Below are 15826 nucleotides of genomic sequence, written 5' to 3' on the forward strand. Positions count from 1 at the left end.
AACTGTGAAGAAAGGTAGTTCAGAAGTGTAGAGTGTAAGACATAAGCCAAGCTGTAGGTTGAAAGCCTTCTGCCTGTAGCTAGTTCTTTAAACACCAAGTTACACATATATGATGCTGGTCCCAATACTAGCAAAGAAGGGGGAAATATTTCTAGAAACACAGAAAGTTGATTGCAAAAAGCAGAAAGTATTTACAGACTTGTTTATGCTGAGGCAGTCTACAGTCAAATCAAAGGAAGGAAAAAACCACACACTTATATATGGGAGAAAAATCAGCACATAGGTTTATTTTAAAGACTCTGAAATTGATGGGAAGAATTGCATTACATTAAGAGAAGCAGATCCAAGATCCACTTTCATGAAATTCAGTTTCTAGAGAAACATCACTGTGAAGATATATTACTCTATTTTAAAAATAGATTGAAAAAGGAAAAGGCTGTGTGTAATCCTTTGTTAGATAAATTATACCATCACKAAACCAGCTTTGAAAATTGGTTGCTTCTGCTGAACACAGTGGGAGTTCTGCCATGGATTGAGAGACAATGGCCTGTTCCTCATCACAAGCTAGAGAAAAGAACCTACATGTGCTGGAGCAGTGTTTGTTACACATTGTGCTGATTTTAGTGATGGCTTTTTCCATGCACCAAGCATGAGATCATGTACAGGGCTGTATTTACATGGTGATGTAATTTTGCAGCAGAAGCTGGAAAAATAAGGAGGGTATATCATGTCCAGTGTGATTTATGCCAAGCTTTCTGCAACTATGCAGCCATGTCAAACGTATGKTGGCAGGATGAAAATAAGATGTGGGAAAACCCTGCCCCAAACTYCTAGACAACTTTATGTTTTGACTGGAAAATCAACTGGTAACTCTAAAAGGAACTTTCATCAGGCAAACAATTTTTAAGTCAAACGGCATATGTACTTAATTGAATGCTTACAAAATCACCTTTTGTTTTATACAGATGTTCTGCCAACAAAAGGARAAAACAGAGATGCTGAATGGATTTAACCACATGGCTCTATTTATGTTGTGATCACACAAGATTGGGTACTCAAATACARTTATTTTCCAAATAACATAGTATGATAATGTTGTTTAGAAACTGTTACACCCACTTATCTTGCCATACCRGGCCATTGAGACATAAAAACTTGAAAAATAAATTTGTTGACCTCATTTACATACAGAATGCTATTAGACTTAAATAAATAAAACAGGATTGTTTGATTAACCAGTGAAATTATGCACACACGTTTTGGAAAATCTGATCAAGTTTAGTCTGTAGTTGGTTTCTAACCATGCAGGCAAAGATCTCTTTATGAATAACATTTAATATAAGGTCATAATTGTTCTTCTAGTTCATCCACATCCCTTTGGGATCTGACTAAAATATAACGGTGCAGCTCTGAACCTCTGCTGCTTTCATCAGAATTGTTTTAGGTTAGGAAGWTGGGTGAGTCACTAACTAGAAGCAAGAGCAAATGCAACTATAAACCATGTGTGCCTTTTATCTACAAATAAAGTGAACTGACAAAACAGCTTTAACAGAATTTTAAATGACAGTAAACTTGGATGTAACAACTGAAGTAGTGGCTGAAGATGCTTTAGAGGGACAACATACAGCTGTGACCAGTAGAAGAATGTTCCAGGACACCTCTTTTTCCTTCTTCTTGCATGTATCCTGGAGTACATGAAGTTCCTTAGTAATTTATATCATGGATAGGTCTTCAAATGATGCATCATTTTTGTTTTCTGGAAAACTGCCTTAGTCTCAAATAAGCCAGGAGCTGAATTTGGAGGAGCTAAAGTCTCACATATATTTATAGTGAGGCACTCACTAAGCAGTAAAGCATAATATTCTGCATTTAAAAGGCAAGATGTCCCAGCTGATTTGTAGCTTGCATTTTAAGACAGTCAAAGGGAAATGACACCTTCTGGAACAGCCTATTTTACAGGCAGTTTTACTCAGGGACTGGTGCTGGGAATATGTGTGTATCCCCATGTCTCATGTTTTTTCTTCAGGACTGTTATCTAACATAACAACCATACCAATAAGCTCTAGAACCAATGAATCACCAATAAAAAGTGCTTTATGTGACAGGGAAATGAACACAACTGTTTGACAACAGCCAAATATTATGAACTCATTGAATTCTCACATGAATGCATACAAATGCAGAACATGCCAAAGCCTGGGAATGAGCACAGGATGAAYCAGTGCTTCACAGTACGTTCTTCAGAGTGCTGTAGTACCTGTGTGCATCTTGCTCGGAGAAGCCTTATTTGTTTCCTCCATTTGTCAGCAGTTAACTCCCCTACAGCAGCACTGCATGAAACAAGGGTTCGTYAGCTGGCATTTTCTCAGAGAAAAAAGTAGGACTTGAACTTCACTTTGAGATGCTGCTAAACGTTAGTATAAACAACTGGAAAAAAAAGAGAAGTATTTTCTGTTCATAGCTTTTATTATAAACATACAGATTAAATATTAACATAGGAAAAMAGAGACTAGTTAGGCCTTTAGAAGGGTAGGTGTCCTAAAACAGCCCCAGAAGTCCATTTTACACAGTTTCCAGTGAGTCGGCAAACTCTGTAGAACCACTGCTGTGGTAATTGAAGTCTACAAAACACTGGAATATTCCCTGTCCTCTCTTTTAAACAGAACAGCATACTACATAAGGAAACAGTTATTTTGCACTTTTGTTTACTGCCACAATGAATAAAATGTTCAGCCACAATGAATAAAAAAAGATCCATGTATTCAAATAAAGATACTCCAAAAATATCAGTTCAGCCTACTTCCTTTTTTCATTTTACCCAGCAGGCCAGGCTCCTCCTGACTGCTGTAACTGGCTGGGAATTATCAGTGTCAGTCAAGATCCTCAGGGCCTACTGGGAGCTTTGCAGAGTGTCMGTAAGAGCTAGAACAGATGTTTGTTCTCCAAGTAACACGCAAAACCTTTTTCAGTTCTTTTATAATGGCTGGTCAAAAAGCAGAACATGTATGAGCCTGAGAATATCCTTCTGTTTTCAAAACACTGAATTTCAACAATAAAAATCTGGATGGTTGAAGTTTCAAAAGTTTCCATTATCAACTGATGAAAAACAATTCTAAAGAGATTGCATTTTTTTTCTTGACACTCAAAGACAAAAAAACTTGCAGTAAAGATGCTCCGAGCTGTATGCTTGAAGAGGATGTGCTTTCCTGTTCCAGTGTTTTCTCTGCTCCCCATGTTCCTTTGCCTTCCAGCAGTGAGTGCTCTCACTGCTACTCCAGTTCCTGTCCCATGGTGGAATCGGATTCAAGTTATAAAGAAAGGTAGATTTTTTTTCAGCATCTCTACAAACATACGTATTTGTACAGTCCAGATAGCCACGTAAATATGTAAGCAGTGAAGTTAATGGAATATATAGGTATTTTTTCAAGCAGGTACTTGAAACAGTGCGAAGAGGTCTGTGCTTTTAGATTTATACGTTATCAATTATATACTTGGTATTTTCTCCCCTTAAAAGTAACTGTGAATAAACACCTGAAAATATGGGAATGAATAGAAAAAATAATCTTAGGATTTTGTTGGAAAAATAGAATTTGCAATAAAAAATATGGTAATTTCTTCTTACTAGAAACAAGTAATAAAGATACACTCCCACATGCAATTTTTCAGCATCCAAGACATGTAACAAATATTTCTACAGTAGCAGCCCATCCTCTAAGCAAAGTCTGAGTCCCTTACAGTGCTACATTTTAATTAATTTCAAAAAGCATTTATGTCAGTAATCTTTGCTTACTCCTTTGTACACGTTAGCCTGTGTTTTGGCAATATAAGCAAATGCTAGAGCATTGTTGATTAAATAGGAAGTGGTTTACATATAAGTATTCTATATAAGAAAGTAATCTAAAAATACTGGCTCTGATCCTAGGCAAGGTCATTGCCTCTTTGTACTATTCCATTGATTCCCACTAGAATTTACCCAAACAGAGCAAGTCTGGAGGGCCCCTCTTGTGAAGATCACTAAGAGAAACTTTTATCTCTCCATCTCTCTGTTTTGAGTAAAGGATGGGAGCATGCTCAAGCTACAGGCATGTCAGAGTTCTGGACAACCCTTCATCCACAAYGGAGATTAGAAAAGCCTGTGGGTACTGCCTTATTGTGTACTTCCCTTTATGCCTTCTCCTACTGCCACAGTTTTCCCACTTGCTCAGGCACATGTTACTCTGATCAAATGGTGCCAACAACCCCAGAGGCTCAGAGGTACCCAGGATCAAACCACTGACCCATCCCATACCCTGGACTTCAGAATCTGCCAAAGACAAGGCTGCAGATGAGGACAATGTCAGCGACTAGAGAAACAGTTAATTCAAGCTGCTTCTATCCAAAATCGAATTTCTGTGCTTCTGTGAAGCCCAAAAGGGGCAAACATTTTTATGTCAAAGCAGATTTTGTGAAATCAAGTAAGTGCTTTTTCCAGTTCCTAAGTCTTCTTTTAAATAATATTTAGCCAGTATTTCTCTTGGTGAAACAGACTTTTCCCTATTTCCATGGAGGCATGATGCAGTGGAGAACTTCTGAAGAACTTGCATAGACAGTATTTTTCTTTTTATTGATACTATTTTAGACAGCATATGAATTCTTGTAGCAAAATCAGTTCCAAATTTCATCTCCAGTCTTCAAGATGGACCAATGCTGTACCATTTAACAACAACTTTTTCAGGATTTGCAATGGTATCTTTCCACTGCTCTGCTGCTTCACTGTTGCTGCTATCAGAACTTAACCAGATCTGTATTGAAAAGAAAAAAAAAATTGAGCTYATCTGTTTTAACAAAAGCTGAGCCTTTACTAGTTTCAAATAAATACCAAGGAAGCAAGATACAACATATAGACTATGACCAGAGCATAACAGCAACAAATCCAATTCTGCTAGTCCGAACATATTTTGGCTTTTAGCTGGTAATACAGGGAGTCTGTGTTTAAATTTAGCCTCTAATACAGTTTAGAGAACCCACTACAAAATAACGTTTCTGTATTTAATAAGATGTTTTAAGTGAAGCATTCCTTGCTGTATCCAAATGCACGTGCTGGGGTCAGGGGCTCACCGGGGCCAGTGGCGGCTCTGTGTTTGGACACAGTTGGCTCCAAGCCATCCTSCATCCGGCACGAGCTGTCCAGCATTTTCATGAGCATTTAAAATTGCACACTCCCACAGCCAGGGCCAAACCTGCATTCCACAGAGGTTACTAACATGCCCTTACCACACATAGTCACGTAGTAAGGGTCCGTTTCTTCTCAGTACTCAGTTAGTGGATAGTGGCCATTATATGAGGAAATGAAGTACAAGTAGGAAATTTTCCCCCTTAACATTATCACCAGCCTCTATTGCCAAGAGAATTCTGCTTATATAAGTAGGTAGAGTTATTTACAGGACTCTATTTCCTCAAGTCTTCCAAGAATGAGTCCTTTTAAGACTTCTCAGAAACCTTGACCATGAAGTACATTTAGCCTATACTTCTGGGGCATGAGTACTCAAGAAGTGAGAATAATGTCTTCCAGAATACCACAGACAGCTGATGTTTCATCCACAGAGATTCAATGTACATCTTGCTCATGATTAAAGACATGCCTGTAAAAGCAGYCTAATCTAAGTATTGTCTGCTTAGAACAGCATCCAATTAAACATCATTCTCTGAAGAACAGAGTTAATAGATCCAGCTATACTCATTTTTTTTCCAGCTACCCAGCCAACTGCTCAAAGTACATTTTTCCCTGAGCCATATTTTATGTCTTCATGTGTTATGTGGCAATGTCTGCCTTCATGAGCTAAAATAACCTTTTCCAAATAATCTCTGAGGAGCACAAGTAGCTCATTTCCTCCCATTAAAAATAAGATCCATGATTAAATGTAACTCATCAGATTGAGATTATTTCACATATTGCTAGGTGACTGAAAAATCGTAACTCATCAGGTTAAGATGACTTCACATATTGCTAGGTGACTGCAAAATCATGCCCAGTTATTTTTCCCCCAAGGTAGCACAACTAAAAAGAACAATTTTTGTTTTCCTATTTCAAATTTAATCCCACCAACAGGAAGACAGTACATGTGCAACACGAGGCCACAAAAAATGGAGGAACTTAATGTAACTCTTGCTGGCACATCATTTCTATAGCTTATAGCACATGAGCATCTCCTATTTTTTGTACTTCAGGACAGTACAGTCAGAGACATGGATGTTACATACATGTCTATATTATGTTATATATATATAATAGTACATACATGTATTAAAATATATGTAAGATATTATAGTGTGTATATATATATATATATATATATATATATAAATTTGGTTACTGCATCTAAGTGTGTCAGGAAAAGCACAAAGCATATGGAACAGGTACGGCTCACTATACCAAGAAGAGGAGAGACAGAAAGGACAGGATGATGGTAAATTAGAAGAAGCAGGGGAAGAGGACAGAGAGAGTAACAAGACCTGACTACTAAGTTTTATGGTGGTTAMATAAATGTGATCACACAAATGCTTTCAAAGAGATACTACTGAAGTTGTGCTTGTTAAAACAACAACAACAAMAAAAAGCTAAAAATATATTGTGTTTGGACACCTATACTATTACTGGATCATACATAGTTAGACTCTTGTACTGATTTCAGCATTGTTATACCCAGGAAGGCAGTTTCATTGTAGCTGTTGATATTTCCTTTTACACACATCTATCTGTGAGTGTATTGTTATGATAAGCCAACATCCCCCTTCCTGGACAGGACGTTGTAGTTTATGAAGCTTCTGTGGGTACTGTTTGTTTTCTTTAGAAAGCTAAAGGCAAAGAGGAGACCCTATGTCTCTTGGAAGTAATCTGTCACATAGTAATATTCCACACAAAACTGACTTCAGGATTTCTTTTTGAAAGAAAAATCATATATCAACTCCCATTCCAATGTTGGTGCAAGTTTAAGAGCCTGGTACCATTCTTGCTTGGATTACACCCAGAAGAGTTTAGTAGAATTTACTATTTTGCTCTATGCCACCTCATTTGAAGTATTTTAAAATTCATACCAAGAAACCTGTGGAACTGGATTTTGAATAAAGAAAATTTACTTTATATTTAGCAGAAACCAACCTGTCCTAGGAAGTGTTTTCTTCTCACTGAGCTTCTGCTGTAGAGTTTGATGAGAAAGCTAATTCCTTGTTCTGCTTGGCTAACTGGAAAAACCATCATTTCTCCCCACTTCACTCGGCCATTTGTGGACTTCAGAAGGCGAGTCTTCTTCTTATAGATCATCCCTTCTGTACTAAACATGCCGACTTTCACAAAGAAATCTAGCACAAAAGGGAAGGAACAAGGCATACCACATAAAGGGTTACTCACAACACACCCAGAAAGGAACCAACAAGGTCCATATGTATGGTTCAAATTGCGACAATTTCTCAAAAGTCTGGCCAAAAGAACTGTACAATAGCTTTCCTGTCACACAAACAGAGTGTGTTCAGTAATATTGAACTGATTAACACAGGATCCAAACAGCAAGTGCAAGCTAATGCGCTTGTATGTCAGGATTAATACTGGGATAAAATCTTCCAAAATACATAAACACATCTCTTCAAACCAAACAAAATGTAATCAAGTAAGACATCTGGGGAAATAAATCTTGGCAATGGAAATCTACCACACAATATGTTAGTCTGAGGTTCGTAAGGAATGCTATGAATTGCCAACCCATTTGAGCAGTAATTTACCTGTTACAAATGCTTTTAGACAGGAGGCATGAAACAGCTGATGTAACTTACTTGAAGAGAGTGGCGTAGATGAAACAGGAAGGTTTTGCGCTTCAAGAATCTGTAACTGTATCCTCCTGTTTATTGCTTGAAAACAAGTTCCTATTTGAAGTTCAGCACGGCACACCTACAAGCAGAAGAATGTTGCCATAACATCTGGATTAAGTTGCTTATAAACTCAGGAAACACAGGAATTTTGTCATATGTTGGGCTCCCACATTTCTATCTGGGATTTCCTGGACAGAAATATAAGCAYGTGTTGTATACAGAACCTGCAGATGCACAGTAAGTGCATCCTGCACTTGTCAGAGCTGCAGTACATGTGCTCCACCGATGAGCAGCTTATGTGTGGTGCACATATGGCCCTCATGGGCAGCAGCCGGGGATACTGGGCAAATAAATTAGTCCTCAGTTTTCACCTGGTACAGATTCTGCAGTGGTGACRGCAGACACATACAGGGGAAACCAACGTGCCACTGCAACTTTACTAATCTGAGTGTGGAAGTGAGAGACCAGGTATGCTCCACTCACACAAAAACCTTTGGAGTTCCTCTCCCACACTTTTGAATTTTGAAATATGGAGATATAAGCAATGTTTTCCATAAATAAAAGGCCCTGTCACTTAACGTCACAAATGGTTAGGGTGACTGCATGCTGTGTAGTTTCCTGTGTTATCAAAGTACTCGTGTATTACATAGCTACACACATATACCCCTGCCACACACACACAGTGAAAGCATCAAGATCTCCAGTCTGGTTCTTGGGGTGTTTTTCTAGAATTTTTGCTACTGGCACAGTTGCACTGAGTCATCCTCATTGCTCCTCTGTTAGACTCCAACATCTCAGAACATTGTAAGAGCAGCAGGATATGGCCAATGGAGACCCACCTTTCCCAACAGCCTTCGTTTAAATGGACTCTGATAGTCTTCATTGCCTCCAAGTTTTAATGCACCTCAAGGAACCAAAATGCATCAAGCAAGAGAGCACCAGGTCAGATAAAGAAAAGTCAGGCTCCAGTTCATCATAGAAACCCAAATTCTCTTTGTAGCTCATCCACAAAATGTTTGTGTAACCCTGACAGGAAGCCACTTAGTTGACTCTGAGCTTTGTCTTTCTATAGGCAGGGAGGGTAGAGTTTGCTGCCTCACAGGATAGTACAGGATGAATTCCAGAGTGTCTGGAGGGTTCTTGGATATAATAGTGAGGAAAGACAACAGACTGAGAAACTATGAGATGATTCAGAAATTTACATTGAGATGAAATGCTTTCTAAAACAGCTTCCTCTGTCACTTTATCTTACTGTTTTTGAAGTGATATGGTTATTCACATTAGAACTAAAAAAATCTCAAGTGTAACTTCTGTTAGAAATCAAAAGTATCATTGATATTACTTAGACACAAATAAAATTTGCTTTCGAATTGTTAATTCAAGTTTAATTTGTTGAAAATTCAAATGTCTAGACACAATCTATAAAAGAAACAAACAAAGTGAGGGTAGGGGGAAAGGAAATCCCACTGCGAAAACCACCTGCTTCTTATTACACTAATGGAAATGAACTGTCTGAATTATTACTTCACAGCATGCAATCTGAACATTAAATATATAGCTGTCTCTGCAGTTTCACGCCACTGAAGATTTCAGCACTTTTCTTCCATAACAAAAGCAGATTCCATTTGCTCTGAGCTCTTGCTGTGAGTCCTAAGGATCTTCAGATRCTTTTTTGGTTGGAAAAGACAATTACCAGTGTTCTCTGCTGAACATTTCCCAAGAATGCCCCTCCCTCAAGCAGTGAGCTATGATGTGGAAGAGCTTGGTCTAGCTCTTTTCCTAGAAACATCTGCAGTTTATGACCAGAACAGCTATGTGCAGAGTTCAAAAGTCTGCATTTTTTCTCCACCAAAATGCCTTTCTCCAAGGAAATAGAGAAAAGGGGAAAAAAAACAAACCCAAACCAAACCAACCCTTCTAGTTTTTACTACTGAATTATTTTAGTTTTATTTCCAGTAACTCTTTCTAGGTGAGATAACAACATACTTTCACAGCACTGGCACTTACAGGTGCTTTGGAAGGAGGAGATATATCCAGCCAATGACTTGATTCCTGTGAGCTCAGCTCCCGCAGTGCCAAGGAACATTCTCCAATAGTTTTTTTCCTGGGAGTCTGTGTCTGGATTTTAAATACCAATCTGACAGCCTGCAGGCTTTGCAGTTTAATAGCAAAAACAAATGTTTCCATAAACTCAATGTCCTAGAAAGAAAAACAGAGGAGTAACATCACCGTTTTAAGAGGTTCCCACTGAGCCCAAAACCTAGAAACCAGAGTATCCTGTCACTATTTTWGGTTGCCATGGAAAAGTGTGCTTTTATAGTGCAAAGTCCACCCAGACTTACCCTTGACAGGGGCAAAGTTCTGGATTATTTTTCACTATCATAATGAGTTGTGGCTATCTCTTCTGGAGCTTTACAACAGCACACACACATTGTCATATTCTGTAGCCTTTTGCTACAGTCTCTCCAGCTAATTTTATTTTCTTTCATCTTTGGCTCACATCATGGGAGATTAATGTTGCTTTACCTCTCATCCCCTTAATATTAATTTACTGCCACTATCAGGAATCTTGTCACATGCGACCAATTTTTACCATTTTCTAGACAAAGTGAGAATATTGTTTCCTGCTGGATGAAAGGCAACATATCAGCTGTCTTCCCTGGGATGAGTGTGCACCTACAGGGATGCCAGGTCCTCCTTCAGGCCCCCACCATGGAGGTGCCAAGGCCAGCAGCTCAAGCTTCAGTTCCCTATGAGCATATCTGTCTTGCCAGCTGGTGGCAAGAGAGGATATAGGGGAAAAGTGTTTCTCAAGTGTTTTTCATGTCTCTACTTACACTGCAGCCCTCCTTGGCAGAAGATTTGAAATGCACTGGTTTGGGCAGTGTGAGAATTCCCTTGACACAGATCCGAGGATTTTCCCCACAGCTAGAAGGCCAGCTCAGGTCTTTGCACTGCAATGTTGAAAACAATCAGTTTAGACAATGCAAGACTTTTACYGTTTGATGCTGTTACGAGGTTTCTGTCTACTCAAAGTTCCACAGACTAAAAATCAGTCACAATTCCTGGAAGAATCCAAAACAACCAGCATCACAAGATCATGTTTGCTGATAAAAAAAGCCACAAGAAGCTGTCTTCAAAGTATTATTAGGGTTCTGCCCTGCAGGAACTATTGGATTTAAAGTCATAGAATCACAGGAGTCACTTAAATACTGCCTCCATAGTTGCTCCCCTTTACTGCCTTCAGATTTCCATTTTCCTTCAGAAAATGTCCAACAGGACCAGCCTATGACCAGCTCTTCCTTCTAATCTGACCAGCTCTTCCTTCTAATCTATACTGAACAGTTCCTCACTTCACAATCAGAATATATGTTAACATATGTATAGTAACATAGGGAGAGAGATACTACTTCTTGACTGCAGCAGAACAGAGATTGCAACAGAAAAACAATTAAAGGAGAAGAAGATGCTTTGAAGCCTGGTATTACACTTGACTGAACTTTGTTTTTATCAACACTTACAATTTTTTTTTCCTAAAAGCATTAAAGTAAAGGAGAGARACATTTTATGATAATTACCACTAAGTATAGTAAAATAGTAATTTGAATAAATAACCAACTGATTTATATTTGCTTACATGTAAAACTGTGATCCAAATTTGTTCTACAGAAGGAACATAGCACAACTTCACATTCAGTCTTCCRAAGTCTCGTTCATCACCTGATAACGTAATAGTATCTACGGAAGAAAGCCAATTAATAGTTTTAGGAGTAATGCAGTATCTTAAAAGTTCAAGAAATAAAGGAACTCATTGTTAGGTGGACTGCTTAACTTTGCAAACTTCTCTCAAAATAAGTTTGAAATATTTTAACAMCTACATTTTAAGAACAAAATATCCACCAAGTTCAGCAGCCTGACCTTCTGCATAGCTAAAAGCTTTCACATTTCAGAGAAGAGAATCATGTAATCACAGAATATCCTGAGCTGGAAGGGACCCTTAACGATCAAAGAAGTYCAACTTCTGGCCCTGCACAGGGGACCACACCAAGAATCACACCATGTACCTGGGTTATATATACTGAATTTACTAGCTTGTGTTATAATCAAACAACTTTTAGAAAGAAAAAAACCATATTTCTGAGACACCCAGAACACATTTATATCCTATCACTTCCCTTAATCGTTTTCACTGTTAGKTTTTAAATTGGCCTCTTCTTTATCTTTCTCAGATTTCAATTCCAGTCTTGTAAACATTTTACTATTATGCTGTCTCCAAATCAGAAGAGACATTAAATATCCAGCATTTATCTGTTATGACTGGAACTAGGTCATTGCCCCAGTCTTCTCTTTTGAGGAGACTGGGCGAAACTCTGACTTCTAGCAGGGTGACTTYTGTGGGGACGTGATGAATTTGTGACGGTTTATTTTGCAGTATCTCTACTTCTTCAACATTCTTTCATAAATTGGGATACTGGGTTTGCATGCTATATTCTTGTCTAATTACCAGTATAATATGGGTATTTGATTTCAGGCACTTCACACAGAAAAATCCTGATATGTGAGAAAGGCCTAGACCTGTGACCTAGTGATGCATTCTATCCTAACAGAGCATCTGTAATTTCTTAGTTCACTTGGGTAGAAAATCCAGGTATGAATTTCTCAAAAGCAAGAGAACTTCTCAAAGTCTCATTTTCTCCATCTCACACAACAGGACCGTGCAAGTCCAAAACACTTAATTTCAAATTGCCAAGTAATCTCCAGCTGACCTGCTAGTCAGATTCCCCTCAAAAAAAAAACAAACCCAAACCAAAAACAAACAAACGAACAAACAAACAAAAAACAAAACAAAAAACCCACCCCAACAAAACCATCAACAATAGAGTAGAAACAACTTAATGTTTCATGTATAAAGGGAAATACTTCATTACAAGGTAAACAGATGGAACATTACCCAGACTCCTGTTACTGCCTTGTGAATCTTTTCTGGAAGAGCTACTGCTAGGTACACTGGAGACTGAATCGTATCTCTGGGGACAGGAAAAAAAAGAATCACTTAATTTAGAGCAACAGATGCAACACCCAGACATTATACCATCAGACAAGATATGATGAAAACAAAACACTCAATTTCAAGTAATTGCCTTGTTCCCAACTAGTTTCTTGATCCAGCAGCATGCAATTACTATTTTGATGCAATGAACTAATAGAGGATTCATTTGACCAGCATAGATTTTTTTTCATGGATATATATACACAACTTCACTGCTACGTAAGACATGATTATTAAAGAAGAAATAAATGCAGTGTTTTGTGTCAATGGAAACTTCCAGTGTTCCACTTTTCAGCTGATGGAGAAACCTGAAGAGGAGGAACCACAACATGCTGTCTGTCCTGTCCTGCCTAACAGCCTGCTTGGGTTCCTTAACAGCCTTTCTGGGCCAGAACAGCAAATATCAGAGGAGACAACAGGAAAAAGCCTCTTCAAGTTGGTCAAGATGTTGAACTTTTCCCTCTAGTCCTCCCAGTGCACAGCACAATGCCCTCCCGTAYTTACTTTGGAAACACAAAGCAGCAGGACCAGTCATGCTGAGTAAACTGAGTTTTCAGTATAACCCCAATTACCCGGGGAACTCACCCTCATGAATCGGTGAGGTGGGCTCCTGAGATCAAACATAGAACGACTCACATCAAGTGATCCAGGCAGAGCACTGGATCTTAAATCACTAACTAATAAGACAAAGAGAAAAACAGAAAACAATTTAACATCCTTACTAGAAAAAAACCCTAAGAATAACTTTCACAAACTACTGGAAAATATCTGCTCAAGCCTGCAAGTTACAAATGACCAAAATGGTTTAAAAACAATATAATCTGCTGTTTCTAGTAACATTTTCCAGGAATATGGGGGTGGGGCAGGGGTGAAGAGATGGTATCTTTAAAAAAAAAATTAAACTTTTAATGGAAAAAATGTTAATTTTTATACAGAAAGTTGTCCGTAAAATGTCAAAAAGCAGAAAGGTTCTAACCATAAAAATATGTTGTTTAACAATAGTAAGTATAATTTCAGAAAAACATTAATGAATTTATTTTTCTGTTTGTTTGTGCAGAGGTTTTTTTTTTTAAGGTGAAGAGAAGGGGCTTCACATTAAAATTCAAGATTTTGTACCTTCCAAATAAACACATTCTGTAGTTCCAAACCCACACACATGAAAAATATCATGGCACTCATTGCAACAAACTAGGCTTGCTTCATGTGTATCTAGGCTATAGATGCACATGAAGTTCTAAGTTCTGAAACAGCTGTCAAAAAGCTCTGGAGTGTAAAGGCATTTTAGAACTGTACTCTAGACACACTAGAATAACCCTTCTTGTGTTTAAACTTACTAAGACAAAACTAGTAAAGTGTTTACTTAGCTTGAAGAAAAATTGAAAAAGAGATGATGAGCTGAAGGGATGATGTTCAAGACAGTTTAATAAAACCCATTTGGCTCCCATCACAGGTGCTTACAGAGCCTAGTAAAACCATATGTGTTAAGAGGCTGCTAGAATTCTACATGTGTTTTGTTCTCTTTAAAAAAAAATATATGGAACAGTCTTTTCATGTAGTCTCTATGGTGATTCAGAATTATTTTAAAACAAGACACAGACTGAGACTTTTTCCCCCAGCTGAAAATAAGCATGCTATACCATTCTAAATAAAACATCTTTAAAAATGTGTGCTGTTGCCAGCTTCCTATTTCATGGAGAGTGTGTACATTTCTTGAATTTGAGTTTTGTGCATGCATTTGCCTTAGCAATCACAAGCAACGATTTGTCTTCTACTTCAGTCTAAACAGAATTCATTATTGGACACATACACCAACAAACAGCCCAGAAGACAGTTTTTACTTAGGTAGCCAAACACTTTCTATCTAAACTTTTACTATCTGACAGCCCTCCCTCATTCTTACACACACTGAGAAATGGAGACATTGCTGCAGCTCCAAAAGGGAAGTACAAAAAARCTGGCATATAGCATCATGCCTCATTTTGCACCTGTTCGGATCATCTGCTCCTGAATGGTTTTTGGTRCTCGTTCCTCTCCCCATGTCTGTACTCCTCAGGCACTCCTCCTACTCAGCATACTGTMTGGCTTCCTTTTTCCATCTCCCTCACTCCTCTTACTGGTAGCTGAAATTTCCAGTCCTGCATTCTGGTTTGGATTAGAGGCAGCAACGGGATACCTCTTTTCCAATTTCTCTACCTTTGTGTGATGCATGTAAGCCTTGTTAAGCCCCCAAAAGATATAAAGTAACAGCRTAGCTGAAAATTAAACAGAGCTGGCTCTACAGATCGAGTCACCAACCAGGAAGTGTCTGTAGTATATAGACCAACTTGAGAWCCGCTATAACCAAACAGGTCTTCTACAGACAAATGGCTTTTACTTCTCTTACCTATAAACCCTGAAAAAGGGAGGAAGACAGAGAAGCAGGGGTTGGTCCTTCTCACCTGACCCGTATAATTTCCTGCTATCTGATTTAGCCTGGAAGCGCCTGACGAGATCTGGCGAAACGCGATGCTCCAGATAGAAGGGGTTGTACACRTCATAGCGGGGCCACTGGAACACGCTGTGCAGTTCTGCCTTCCGGTCACCAAACGAGGCTCTGGCTGACTCTGTGGAGCACAAGTAAACATCAAATGCAAGAGTTCCAGACATAACACATGCTGCCTGGCTTCATACGGCAGGCAGAGTGCCTTCAGGGCAAAGGACAAAATATTTCAATATTATCTACTTTGGGTAAAGGGGAAAAAAAAAAGAAAAAGAAAACACACATTCACATTATGTAAGGTTTCCACAGTGTGTGAGCAAACAGTAGAATTAAATTGGCCGTAAAAAGCTATGCATACTCTGTCTTGGGGTTTCACAGTAAATGCCTAAGTAGTTAAAATACAGAAGGCTCCAAAGACAGACAAGACACAAGCTAAGAGGAAAAGTAGAGGCATG

General features: G+C 38.5%; 1 protein-coding gene across 3 annotated transcripts in view; it reads right to left on the reverse strand.

Annotated features, from left to right (window-relative positions):
• Window positions 1-298: 298 nt before the first annotated feature.
• Window positions 299-15826, reverse strand: part of TC2N (tandem C2 domains, nuclear) — a 33319-nt gene continuing 17791 nt past the window's right edge. For all 3 annotated transcript variants that reach the window (XM_057370613.1, XM_057370614.1, XM_057370611.1), the window contains exons 4-12: window positions 15331-15495; window positions 13478-13569; window positions 12794-12869; window positions 11480-11580; window positions 10680-10796; window positions 9850-10041; window positions 7807-7921; window positions 7139-7338; window positions 299-4781 (exon numbers count right to left, since the gene is read on the reverse strand). In XM_057370613.1, the coding sequence (XP_057226596.1) occupies window positions 4671-4781; window positions 7139-7338; window positions 7807-7921; window positions 9850-10041; window positions 10680-10796; window positions 11480-11580; window positions 12794-12869; window positions 13478-13569; window positions 15331-15495 (1169 nt within the window). In that variant the 3' untranslated portion in view covers window positions 299-4670. The remainder of the gene's footprint in view (window positions 4782-7138; window positions 7339-7806; window positions 7922-9849; window positions 10042-10679; window positions 10797-11479; window positions 11581-12793; window positions 12870-13477; window positions 13570-15330; window positions 15496-15826) is intronic.

The sequence above is a fragment of the Malurus melanocephalus genome, unplaced genomic scaffold (assembly GCF_030028575.1).
Source record: "Malurus melanocephalus ecotype Western Australia unplaced genomic scaffold, MMel_1.1 scaffold_129, whole genome shotgun sequence".
Taxonomy (NCBI): domain Eukaryota; kingdom Metazoa; phylum Chordata; class Aves; order Passeriformes; family Maluridae; genus Malurus; species Malurus melanocephalus.